This window comes from Hypanus sabinus, unplaced genomic scaffold, assembly GCF_030144855.1.
Source record: "Hypanus sabinus isolate sHypSab1 unplaced genomic scaffold, sHypSab1.hap1 scaffold_449, whole genome shotgun sequence".
Classification (NCBI taxonomy): domain Eukaryota; kingdom Metazoa; phylum Chordata; class Chondrichthyes; order Myliobatiformes; family Dasyatidae; genus Hypanus; species Hypanus sabinus.
In genome coordinates this window covers 356,941-370,496 of record NW_026781323.1, presented here as the reverse complement: position 1 = coordinate 370,496, position 13,556 = coordinate 356,941, and the positions used below count along the sequence as shown (strand labels likewise).

At 46.8% G+C, this 13,556-nt stretch overlaps 1 protein-coding gene across 1 annotated transcript in view; it reads right to left on the bottom strand.

Annotated features, from left to right (window-relative positions):
- Positions 1–13,556, bottom strand: part of LOC132388988 (oxidized low-density lipoprotein receptor 1-like) — a 35,482-nt gene that overhangs the window by 1,851 nt on the left and 20,075 nt on the right. Inside the window, exons 6-9 of the mRNA XM_059961403.1 lie at positions 5,678–5,845; positions 3,159–3,203; positions 1,268–1,410; positions 88–152 (exon numbers count right to left, since the gene is read on the bottom strand). Coding sequence (XP_059817386.1) covers positions 88–152; positions 1,268–1,410; positions 3,159–3,203; positions 5,678–5,845 — 421 coding nt within the window. The remainder of the gene's footprint in view (positions 1–87; positions 153–1,267; positions 1,411–3,158; positions 3,204–5,677; positions 5,846–13,556) is intronic.

The window sequence follows — 13,556 nt, the reverse complement described above, 5'->3', positions numbered from 1 at the left end:
CCTTCCCCACGAAACTACTTCAGACCGTAATCCCATTTTCTCCCGTCAGGACTATGTCTTCACCCCACAGATTAGTTATAAACTCACCCGTTTTCGCATTTTTCAATCCAGTAAGCAAGTTTGATGACCAGAAGATTGTGGAATACAAAGAACTGGGAAGTTAAATTAACTTGATTAATGCGTAGAATCGAAAAATATGTACTTCTCTCAGCTGATTACAACATAAATCTGGGATGGGTCTGTCTGGAAGGAGCTTCATTCCGTGTCTGACACCAGGATTGTGTGATGGGACGGTGCGGACGGAGATTCACTCTATGTCTGACCCCGGGAGTGTGTGATGGGACGGTGAGGAGGGAGATTCACTCTGTGTCTGACCCCGGGAGTGTGTGATGGGACGGTGCGGACGGAGATTCACTCTGTGTCTGACCCCGGGAGTGTGTGATGGGACGGTATGTAGGGTGAATCACTCTGTGTCTGATCCCGGGAGAGTGTGATGGGACGCTGTGGAGGAAGCTTCACTCTGTGTCTGACCCCGGGAGTGTGAGATGGGACAGTGTGGAGGGAGATTCACTCTGTGACTGACCGCGGGAGTGTGTGATGGGAAAGTGTGGAGGGAGATTCACTTTGTATCTGACCCCGGGAGTGTGTGATGGGACGGTGAGGAGGGAGCTTAACTCATTGTCTGACCCGGGGATTTTGTGATGGGACGGTGTGGAGGGAGATTCACTCTGTGTCTGACGCCAGGAGTGTGTGATGGGACGGTGTGGAGGGAGATTCACTCTATGTCTGACCCCGGGAGTGTGTGATGGGACGGTGTGGAGGAAGATTCACTCTGTGTCTGACCCCGGGAGTGTGAGATGGGACAGTGTGGAGGGAGATTCACTCTGTGTCTGACCCCGGGAGTGTGAGATGGGACAGTGTGGAGGGAGATTCACTCTGTGACTGACCCCGGGAGTGTGTGATGGGAAAGTGTGGAGGGAGATTCACTTTGTATCTGACCCCGGGAGTGTGTGATGGGACGGTGAGGAGGGAGCTTAACTCCTTGTCTGACCCGGGGATTTTGTGATGGGACGGTGTGGAGGGAGATTCACTCTGTGTCTGACTCCGGGAGTGTGTGATGGGACGGTGTGGTGGAAGGTTCACTCTGTGTCTGACCCCGGGAAAGTGTGATAAGACGGTGTGGAGGGAGATTCACTCTATTTCTGACCCCGGAAGTTTGCGATGATTCCTGTGTTACTGTGTGATCTTTTCGAGCTGTGACACATACCGCTTCATCACTTGAATTGATTTCCAGCAGCCTTGAGTCACGGTTTGAACATTCTTGCTCCGCTTTTTGGAAAGTGGTATCAAACGTGGATACGTAATAACACTGGTCTTTATTTGTGACCCAGTCCTTGACACATGTTTGCTCTGGAAATCAGGAATAAGAAACAGTGAGACACAGAGTGAATCTCGCTTCACACTTTCCTGTCACACACACCCGGGGTGACACACAGAGTGAAATTCTCTCCACGGGGTACAATCACGCAGACCTGAGGTCAAGCACAGAGTGAATATCCCATACACAACGTCTCATTGTAAATTAACAAAGATCAGACACAGTGAATTTCTCTCCACACCATCCATCACACATTCCCATGGATCAAGAAACAGGGTGAATAGGACATGGAACATAGAATAATACAGCACAGTACAGGCCGGGTGGCCCACAATGTTGTGCCTATACTTAAACCCTTCCTCCCATATATCCCCCTACCTTAATTTCCTCTATATATCTGTCTAGTAATCTCTTAAATTTCACCAGTACATCTGTCTCCACCACTGACTCAGGCAGTGCATTCCACAAACCAACCACTCTCTGAGTAAAAAGCCTTCCTCTAATATCCCCCTTGAAATTTCCACCCCTTACATTAAAGCCATGTCTTCTTGTATTCAGCAGTGGCGCCCTGGAGAAGACGCGCTGTCTGTGCACTCTATCTATTCGTCTTAATATTTTGTATACCTTTATCATGTCTCCTCTCATCCTCATTCTTTCCAAAGAGTAAAGCCTTAACTCTTTCAATCTCTCTTCATAATGTATACTCTCTAAACCAGGCAGCATCCTGGTAAATCTCCTCTGTACCCTTTCCAATGATTCCACATCCTTCCTCTAGTGAGGGGACCTGAACTGGATACAGTACTCCAAGTGTGGCCTAACCGGAGTTTTATGGAGCTGCATCATTACCTCGTGAATCTTAAACTCTATCCCTTGACGAATGAAAAGTAACAGTCCTTAAGCTTTCGTAACTACCCTCTCTACCTGTGAGGCAACGTTTAAGGATCTGCAGACATACACTCGCAGATCCCTCGGCTCCTCCACACTACCAAGTATCCTGCCATTTACATTGTACTCTGCCTTAGAGTTTGTCTTTCCAAAGTGTAGCACCTCACACTTCTCCGAGAGGAACTGCATCTGCCGCTTCTCAGCCCATTTCTGCATCTTGTCAATGTCTCCCTGCAGTCTTTGACAATCCTCCACACGATCCACAACACCACAAACCTTCGGGTCGTTTGAAAACCTGCCAAGCCAGATGTCTACCCCTACATCCAGGTCGTTAATAATATTCACGAAAAGGAGGAGTCCCAGAACCGACATTGTGGGAAACCACTAGACACAGCCCTCCAATCCGAATGTACTCCCTCCACCACGACCCCCTGTTTTCTGCAGGCAAGCCAACTCTGAATCCACCTGGCCAAACTTCCCTGGAGCCCGTGTCTTCTGCCTTTCTGAATAAGCCTACCGTGTGGAACCTTATCAAATGTAGGTTCCGGTGAGTTTTGTTTCGTTAGTTTAGAGTTATAGAACATGTCAGGCAGGATGTTGGAATGTACTCCTTGAAGGGTGAGGGTAGTCAGGGAGACCTTCTCTGTCGCTAATAACGACACCTGCAGGAAGAGCATCCAGCTGCAGCTCCTAACCTCCGGATCAATCCCGAGAATGATGAGTTTATAGATAGTGGTTTCAGGGAGGTAGTTACGGCAAAGAAGCAGCGCACCGGTAATTGGGTTATCGTCAGGCGAGGGAAGGGGGGAAGGGCAGACAGAGCAGGGATCCCCCGTGGCCTTTCCCCTCAACAACATGTATACCGATTTGGATGATGTTGGGAGGGATGACTTACCAGCGACAAGCTGCGGCTGCCGGATCTCTGGCACTGAGTCTGGTTCTGCGGTGCAGAAGGGAGGGGGTAGAGGAGGAGAGCGGTAGTGATAGGAGACTCGATAGTTAGAGGTATAGAGTTAAAAAAAAAGCTTCCTTTAATATCCCCCTTGAACATCCCACCCCTTAACTTAAAATCATGTCCTCTTGTACTGATCAGTGGTGCCCTGCAGAAGAAGTGCTGGCTATCCACTCTATACATTCTTCTTAATATCTTATACACCTCCGACATGTTTCCTCACATCCACTTTCTCTCTTTGTAAACCCTCGCTCCCTTAATATCTGATCATCATCCATACTCTCCAAACCAGGTAAATCTCCTCTGTACCCTTTCCAATGCTTCCACATCCTTTCTATAGTGAGACGTCCAGAACTGGACGCAGTACTCCAAGTGTGGCCGAACCAGACTTTTCTAGATCTACACCATTACCTCGTGACTCTTAAACATAGAACATCGAATAGTACAGAACGTTACAGGTCCTTCGGCCCACAATTCCTCCATTTACTTATCTCGTAGTTTATTAAACGTCACTGATGTATCTGTTTCCCCCACTGACTCACGCAGTGCATTCCACGCACCAACCACTCTCCTAGTGAAATACCTTTCTCTAATATCCCCGGTGAAATTTCTTCCCCTTATCTTAAAGCCATATCCTCTTGTATTGAGCAGTGGTGCCCTGGGAAAGAGGCGCTGGCTGTCCACTATATCTATTCCACTTAATATCGTGTATACCTCTATCATGCCTCCTCTCCAGGCATGCGTTAACGTTCCGTGTGTCAGACACACGCATGAACGCAAACCCAAAACCTCTCACCCAACCCCCATTCCCGCCATAGCTACTCATCACACGCGCACAGTGTCAAACACAGAGTCCCATCGTACATACACGGGGTGAGACATAGTTTTAAGTTCCCTGCGCCGTCCGATCACACACTAACACGGTCAGACGCAGATTGAATCTCCCTCCCCGCGGACCCATCACATACTCCAGGCGTCAGACGTGGAGTGAAGCTCCGTGTTCACTGCCTTTTATAAACGCCCGGGCTCAGACGTGGAGTGAAGCTTCCATCCATATTGTTCCATCAAACACTCTCGGAGACAGACACAGACACTCATTCCAGCGGTCAGACGTGATGTGAAGTTTATTGCACACCATCCTGTCACACTTTTTCCAAGTCAGATTCTGAGTGTTCCTCCTAGTTCACCGCCCCTCACACACTCCCGGGGTTAGGTACAGAGTCCGGCTCCCTCAACACCGCCCCTCACACACTCCCTGGATCAGAGAACAGAATTTAGATCCTCTACAAAGTCTAATCACACATAGCTTGATTAGACACAGCGTGAGACTCTCTCTCCACGGCCCCATCAGCCTCTCCAGCGGTTAGAGACAGAAGGAAACTCCCTCAGCGCACACGACGAATATCGGAGTGAGAGTGATTATCCATCGTCTGCTTCTCAACGCAGCAAATTTCAGACACAGAGTGAAGCTGCCTCCACACGCCCCCATCTCACAATCCCGAGTATAGAACAGTGTGAATCTCCGTCTTTACGTCCCATCACGCAATTCCTGGAGGGTCACAGAGCGAGGCTCTCTCTGAACCATTCCATCACAACCACCTGTGTTTTCACACAAAGCGAAGCTTCGCCCAGACCCTCCCATGGCACACTCATGGGGTCAGACTCCATCCAATCACACAATCCGGTGTCACATAGAATAAACATCCATCTGTACTGTCCCATCACCACTCCTGGAATCAAACACAAAGGCTCACTCTCGGCGATCCCTTCACACACTCCCGGATTCAGACACAGATTGAATCTCCCTCCACACAATCCCGTCAAACACTCCCGGAGTCAGACACAGAGTGAATCTCCCTCCACACCGTCCCATCACACAATCCCGGGGTCAGACACAGAGTGATCTCCCTCCACACCGTCCCATCTCACACTCCCGGGGTCAGACACAGAGTGAATCTCCCTCCACACCGTCCCATCACAGACTCCCGGGATCAGACACAGAGTGAATCTCCCTCCACACCGTCCCATCACACACTACCGGGGTCAGAGTGAAAAGCTCTCTCCACGGTGCCACAACACACTTCACGGATCAGACATGGGGTGTATCACTCTGGGCAGTGTCCCGTCAGACAATCCCGCTGTCACACACAGAATAAATTTGGATCCATTAGACACTCCCAGAGTGAGACATGGAGTGAAGCAGCAATGTTACGTCTCACAATCCCGTGTTCAAAAACAGAGTGAATCCACCTCCACAACCTCCCATCACACTGTCCTAGATTCAGTGACAGAGGGAAACACCCTTCATGTAGTTCCATCATGCTCGCCGGGTCAAAGACAGTGTGAATCACCCTCCATCCCAACTCTTCACACACTCCTGATGCTAAGCACAGAGTACCGCTTCCTCTCTCCATGCCTACCGTGTGATGAGGAGCGGGTGAAAGAGGGGGATGATGCCTCACCTCTTCTGCTGGTCAACAATTCACAGATTTCAGCCTTGGTTTCTTTGACAGATCTGTACTTCGTTTCCATCTCAGTGAACTGGAGACGGAGATTGTTGTTCATTCGTTTAAGATCGGACAGATTAGAGTTTCGGTGCCATGTTTCGTAAGACTGACGAATCTGTGACACTGAGAGAGATGGTGAGGGATGTTTAGCGTTTACAGTGATACATGAGTCAGCGTCACGCTACCGAATGGGTCACAGAGAGTGTTTTGTCAGTGTCACGGTGAAGAGTGTCACAGTGAAGGATGTGCTGTTGGCACAGTGAGAAGCGTCGGCGCCACATTGTCGGGCGTGTATGTTTCACACTGAGGGGTATATCAATGTCCCGGTGAAGGTGTTGTTATTTCCATGGGCGAGGAAAATGTGTGGGTGAGGGGACTTGTGGTGTCACGGTGGGTGGAGTATCTGTGTCATGGTGTGAGGTTCGCTGGTTTCACAGAGAGGGGTATGTCTGTGTCACGGAGAGAGACATGTCATGGCCACGGTGTGAGTGAGAGGGTCACACTGAGATGTGTGTCGGTGTCACGGAGAGCACTATGTCGGTGTTATTGTGAACTTAGGTGTCTGTATCCCGGTGAGGGTTTTGCCTGTGTCAGGGTGAGGTGTGGTTTATTGTCTCAGTGATCTGTGCATCGGCGTTATGTTAATGAGCGATACTGTCACGGTAAGGGGTGTTACATAGACGTCTGAGTCTTTTTCAAGATTCGGTGCGGAACGGATCACATTGAGGAGCGTGAAGATGCCACGGAGTACGCAACCTCAGCGTCACGGTGAAGAACGTGTCAGTGTCACTGTGAGGTGTGTTTGTTTGGTGCCTTGAGGAGTTTTTCAGTAACACCGTCAGGGACATGTCGTTGTTACTGAAGGGTAACATATGGTCAGTGTGACAGACTTGTGCGTGTCACTGCGATGGTCGTGTCGGTTTCGCGGTTAAGTGTGTATCTATGTCACTTTGAAGGTCGTGACCGTAATACGGTAAGAGCATTGTCAATGTAATGGTGAATGGCGTGTCGGAGTCAGCATGAGTCTTGATTGTGTTACGGTAAAGACCGTGTTCTTATCACGGTCAGGGGAGTGTCCGGTTTGTAGGAGATAGAGCATAGAATTGTAAAGCACAGTACACGCATTTCGGCCCACAATGTTATGCCGACCCGTAAACCTTGCCTCGCATATAACTCCCCACATACCTGTCCAGCAGCCTCTTAAATTTCTCTGATGAATCTGCCTCTGCTATTGACTAATGAAGTGCATTCCACGCACGAACCACACTCTGAATATTTTTTTAAAAAAGAATTTCCTCTAATACCCCCCTTCAACTTCCTAACACTTACCTGTTGTATTGAGCAGTGGTCCCTTGGGGAAGAGACGCTAGCTGTCCACTGTACATATTCCTCTTAATATCTTGTATACCCCTATCTTGTCTCCGCTCATCCTCCTTCTCGCCAAAGAGTAAAGCCTTAGCTCCCTTAATCTCTGATCGTAATGCACACTCTCTAAACCAGGCAGCATCCTGGTAAATCTCCTCTGTTCCCTTTCCAATGCTTCCACATCCTTCCTATAGTGTGGCGATCAGAACCGTAGACAGTACTCCAAGTGTGGCCTAACTTGAGTTTTATAGAGCTACACCATTACCTCACTTAATTATGCTGTTGGTGAGGAAAACCGACCAGGTGTGAGCCACAGTGCCTCTGGCACTGAGTCTGACCCTGTGGTGCAGAAGGATGGGACGGGGACGAGGAGAGCTGTCGTCATTGGGGACTCGATAGTCAGGGGAGCAGACGGAGATTTTGTGGATGTGAGAAGGAAACCCGCATGGTTTGTTGCCTCCCGGGTTCCAGAGTCCGGGATGTCTCTGACCGAGTGTTGACATCCTGGCACGAGACGGAAAGCAACCAGAAGTCGTGATACATGTTGGTACCAACAACATAGGCTGAAAGAGTGATGAGGGTCAGAAGAGTGAGTTACGGGAACTAGGCAGAAGGCTAAAGAACAGGACCTCAAGGGTTGTGTTCTCAGGATTACTGCCAGGGCTACGTGATAGTGATGGTAAGAATTGGAAGAGTTGGCAAATGAATGCGTGGCTGAGGAGCTGGTACATGGTGCAGGGTTTGAGATTTTTGGATCATTGGGATCTATTCTGGGGATGTTAGGACGTGTGCAGATTGTATGGGTTGAACCTAAACTCAAGGGGGAGCACTATCCTTGCATGCATGTTTTCTACTATGGTTCTGGAGGGTTTAGACTAATTTGCAAGGGTGATGGGACCCGGAGCGATAGGAAAGTGCAAGAAGTGCATGGAGTAAAGCCAGATCTAAAATATAGGGAGGCATTGAGGAAAGAGAAGCCGAATAAAGGGTTTAAAGATAGTAAAGGGCTAAATTGTGTGTACTTCAATGCAAGAAGAATCAGGAACAAATGTGATGAATTGAGAGCTTGGGTACATACATGGAATTATGATGTAGTGGCCATGATAGAGACATGGTTGGCACCAGGGTAGGAATGGATTCTCAATATTCCTGGTTTTCAGTGCTTTAAAAGGATCAAAGAGGTGGGAGAGGGGCGGAGGGGTGGCATTACTGGTCAGGCATACTATTACATCTACAGAAAGGGTTTGTAATGATGCAGGATCCTCTTTTGAGTCAGTATGGGTGGAAGCCATGAAAAGAAAGGGAGCTGTTACTGTACTGGGGTGATTCTACTGGTAGCAGCAGAGGTACAGCGGAACAGATTGGAAGGCAGTTATGAAAGGTGCAAAAATAACAGGGTTGTTATCATAGGTGACATTAACTTCCCTAATATTGATCGGCACGTGTTTAGTTCCAAGGGCTTAGATGGGGCAGAGTTTCTTTACTGTGTCCAGGACGAATTACTATCACAGTATGCTAACATGCCGACTAGGGGGAATGCCATACTAGATCTAGTATTAGGTAACGAACCCGAGAGGGTCACGGATCTCTCGGTGGGTGAGCATCTGGGGGACTGTGATCACCGCTCCCTGGCATTTAGCATTATAATGGAAAAGGATAGAATCAGAGAGGACAGGAAAATTTTTAATTGGGGAAGGGGAAATTATGAGGCTATAAAGCGAGAACATACGGGTGTGAATAGGGATGATGTATTTGCAGTGAAATGTACTATGAATATCTTGCAGGACTTTAGGGATAAATTTGTCCCGGTGCAGAAGAGAAAGAATTGTAGGGTGAAGGAACCATGGGTTTCAAGTGAAGTGGAAAATCTAGTCAGGTGAAAGAAGGCAGCATACATGAGGATTAGGAAGCAAGGATCAGATGGGTCTATTGAGGAAAAAGTGTAGAAAGAAAGAAGCTTAAGAAGGGGTTGAGTAGCGCAAGAAGGCGTCATGAGAAAGCCTTGGCGTGTAGGGTAAAGGTAAGCCCTAAGGCATTCTTCAATTATGTGAAGAACAAAAGGATGACAACAGTAATGGTAGGACCAATCAGAGATAGAAGTGGGAAGATGTGCCTAAAGGCTTTGGAGATGAGCGTGGTCCACAATGAATACTTCTCTTCGGTATTTATCAATGAGCGTGAATTTGATGACGGTAAGGACAATATGAGTGAGGTTGATGTTCTAGAACATATTTATATTAAGGGAGAGGAGGTGTTGGGGTTGTTAAAATGCATTAGGACGGAAAAGTCCCCGCGGCCTGACGGAATATTCCCCCAGGCCGCTCCACGAGGCGAAGGAAGAGATTATCGAGCATCTGGCTAGGATCTTTCTGTCCTCGTTGTCCATGGGAATGGTAGCAGAGGACTGGAGGGAGGCGAATGTTGTCCCCTTGTTCAAAAATGTTTGTTGGGATAGGGATAGGGTAGTAGGGATATAAAACTCTGCTTAGGCCAAACTTGGAGAACTCTGTCCAGTTCTGGTCACCTCACTACAGGAAGGATGTGGATTACTGGAAAGGATACAGAGATTTACCAGGACGCTGCTTGGTATATAGAGTATGGATTACGATCAGAGATTAAGGGCGCTAGGGCTTTACTCTTTCGAGAGAAGGAGGATGAGAGGAGACATGATAGAGGTGTACAAGATATTAACAGGAATAGATACTGTGGACAGCTATAATTATATTAATTATAGAAAGTGAGCCTTACGTCTGTGGCGGGAAAGCTTTTGGAAACGATTCTTAGAGATAGGATCTATGGGAATTTAGAGAATCATGGTCTGATCAGGGACATTCAGCATGGCTTTGTGAAGGGCAGATCGTGTCTAACAAGCCTGATAGAACATTTGAGGTGGTGACCAGGCATATAGATGAGTGTAGTGCTGTGGATGTGATCTACATGGATTTTAGTAAGGGATTTGATAAGGTTCCACACGGTAGGCGTATTCAGATAGTCAGAAGGCATGGGATCCAGGGAGGTTTGGCCAAGTGGATTCAGAATAGACTTGCTTGCAGAAGGCAGAGGGTCGTGGTGGAGGCAGTACATTCAGAATGGAGAGCTTTAACTAGTGGTGTCCCACAAGTATTTTTTCTGGGACCATTAATTTCCGTGATTTTTATTAACGACCTGGATATGGTGGTAGAAGTGTGGGTTAGCAAGTTTGCGGACGACACAATGGTTGGTCGTGTCGTAGATAGTGTAGGGGATTGTCGAAGTTAAGGAGACGGAAGTTCAAGGGGATATTAGAGGAAGGATTTCCACTCAGAAAGTGTTTGGTGCGTGGAATGCACTGCCTGAGTCAGTGGTGGAGGCAGATCTAAGAGAGAAGTTTAAGAGGCTACTAGACAGGTATATGGAGAAATTTAAGTAGGGGGGTATATCGGATGCAGTATTAGATATTTGGCACAGCATTGTGGGTTGAAGGGCCTGTAATGTGCTGTACTATTCCATGTTCTATGTTCTCACAAATCATAAACTCTACCTCTCGAAATTTGATTGCTAATACCCCATACGCTGTCTTAAGTACCCTATCTACCTGTGAGGCAAACTTTAGGGATCGGTGGACATGTACACCCAGATCCCTCTGCTCCTCCACACTACCATGTGTCCTGCCATTTACGTTTTACACTGCCTTGGAGGTTGTTCTTACAAGGTGTACCACCTAACACTTCTCGGGGTTGAACACCAACTGCTTCTTCTCAGCCAACTGCTGCATCCAAACAATGCCTCTCTGCAATCTTCGACAATCTTCTACACTATCTAAAACACCACCAAACTTTTTGTCGTCTGCAAACTTGCCAACCCACCCTTCTACCCTCACATCCAGGTCGATAATGAAAATCACAAAAGGTAGAGGTCCCAGAAAGGATCCTTGATGGACAGCATTGGTCACAACCTTCCAATCCGAATGTACTTCTCCCCTCCCCCCACAACCCTCTGTTTCCTGCAGAAAAAATAAATACCGCATTCACCTGGCCAAATGTCCCGGTATCCCATGCCTTCTGATTTTATGAATTAGCCTACAGTGTGGAACCTTGTCAAACGCCTTACTAACCGCCATCTATATCATATCTACTGCAATACTCTCATCTGTAAGTTTGGTTAACTCCTCAAAGAAATCTATCAGGCTTGTTAGACACGATCTGTCTTTCATAAAGCCATGCTGACGGTCCCTGACCAGACCATTATTCTCTTAATTCCCATAGATCATCTGTCTAAGAATCTTTTCCAACCGGTTTCCCACGCCCGACGTGAGGCTCACTGGTCTATAATTACCCGGACTATCCCTACTACCTTTGTCGAGCAAGAGGACAACTTTCGACTCCCCCCAATTCTGCGGTACCATCCGGTGGAGAACGAGGACATAACGATCCTAAACAGAGGCTCAGCAATCATTATCCTCACATCGTGGAGCAGCCTGGGGAACATTCCGTCAGGCCCCTTTACTTACCCGTTCTCATAAATTTGAACAACAACACGTCATCTCCACTACAATCAACATGCTCCAGAACATCAACGTCCATCATATTGTCCTCACCGTCATCAAGTTCTCTCTCATTGGTGAATACCGAAGATAAGTATTCATTGAAGACCTCGCTCACTTCCGCAGTCTCCAGGCCCAACTTTATCCCACCTTTCTCTCTAATTGGTCCTTCCTTCACTCCTGTCTTCCTTTTATTCTTCTGATAACGGAGGAATGCCTCACCCTACTCGCAAAGGCCTTCTCATGTCCGCTTCTGGCTCTTCTGAGACCCTCTTAAGCTCCTTTCTTGCTATCCTTTATTCTTCAATAGACACATCTGTCCTTTGCTTCCTAAACAGCAGGTATGCTGCCTTCTTCCAACTGACGAGATTTTCCACCTCACTAGTTACCCATGGTTGCTTCACCCTACCGTTCTTTATCTTAGTCTCAAGACAATTTTATCCCTAACATCCTGCAAGAGATCCCTAAACTTCGACCATATATCCTGCCACAATTTGTGTGGTTGGGACTAGTGGGATCAGTGCTGGGTCCATTTTTATTTGTCATCTATATCAATGATCTGGAATGTAAAGTAGTAAATTTGATCAGCAAATGTGCTGATGATACCAAGATTGGAGGCGCAGTGGACAGTGAGGAAGTTTTTTAAACTTGCAGAGGTATTTGTACCAGCTGGTAAAATAGGCTGAAGAATGGCAGATGGAGTTTAATACAGACAAGAGTGTAGTATTGCAATTTGGAAGGACAAACCAAGGAGAAAATACAAGGTAAATGGTAGGGCACTGAGGAATGCAGTAGAACAGATGGATCTGGGAATACAGATACAAAATTTCCTAAAAGTGCCGTCACGGTTAGATAGGGTAGTAACGAGAGCTCTTGGTACATTGGACTTTATATATCAAAATATTGAGTATAAGAATTGGAACGTTATGATGAGGTTGTAAAAGGCATTGGTGAGGAAGAATTTGGAGAATTGCGTGACGCTTTGTCACCGAATTACAGGAAAGATATTAATAAGGTAAGAATGCTGAGAAGGTTTACATGGATGTTGCCGGGACTTGAGAAACTGAGTTACAAAGAAAGGTTGAATAGATTTGACAAGGTTCGACATGGAAGTTTAGTTAGGAAGTTTCAATCGTTAGGTATTAACATTGAAGTAGTAAAATGTATTCAACAGTGGCTGGTTGGGCGATGCCAGAGAGTAGTAATCGATACATCGTTGTCAGGTTGTCGGCCGGTGACCAGTGGTGTGCCTCAATTGTATTTATCATATACATAAATAATCTGTATGATGGAGTAGTAAATTGGATTAGTAAGTATGCAGATGATAATAAGATAGGTGACGTTGTGGACAATGAAGTAGGTTTTCAAAGCCTGCAGAGTGATTTCAGAGAGGTTTAGTCTAGTTAGAGGAGTGGGCTGAGCGATGGCAGATGAAGTTTAATGCTGATGTGTGAGGTGTTACATTTTGGTAGGACTAATCAAAATAGGACATACATGGTAAGTGGTAGGCCATTGAAGAATGAAGTAGAACAGAGTGTTCTAGGAATAATGGAGCCTAGTTCCTTGAAGATGGAAACTGAAGTGGATAGAGTGGTAAAGAAAACTGTTGGTATGCTGTCCTTTATAAATCAACGCATTGAGTATCGGAGTTGGGATGTATGGTTAAGAATGTACAAGGCAATATTTGGAGTATTGTGTACAGTTCTGGTCAACGAATTATAGGAAAGATGTCAACAAAATAGAGAGAGTACAGAGGAAATTTACTAGAATGTTACCTGGGTTTCAGCACCTAACTTACAGAGAATGGCTGACCAAGTCAGGCCTTTATTCTTTGGAGCGTAGAAGGTTGAGGGGGTCTTTGATAGAGGTATTTAAAATTAAGAGGGGGATAGACAGAGTTGACGTGGATAGGCTGTTTCCATTGAGAGTAGGGGAGATTCAAACAAG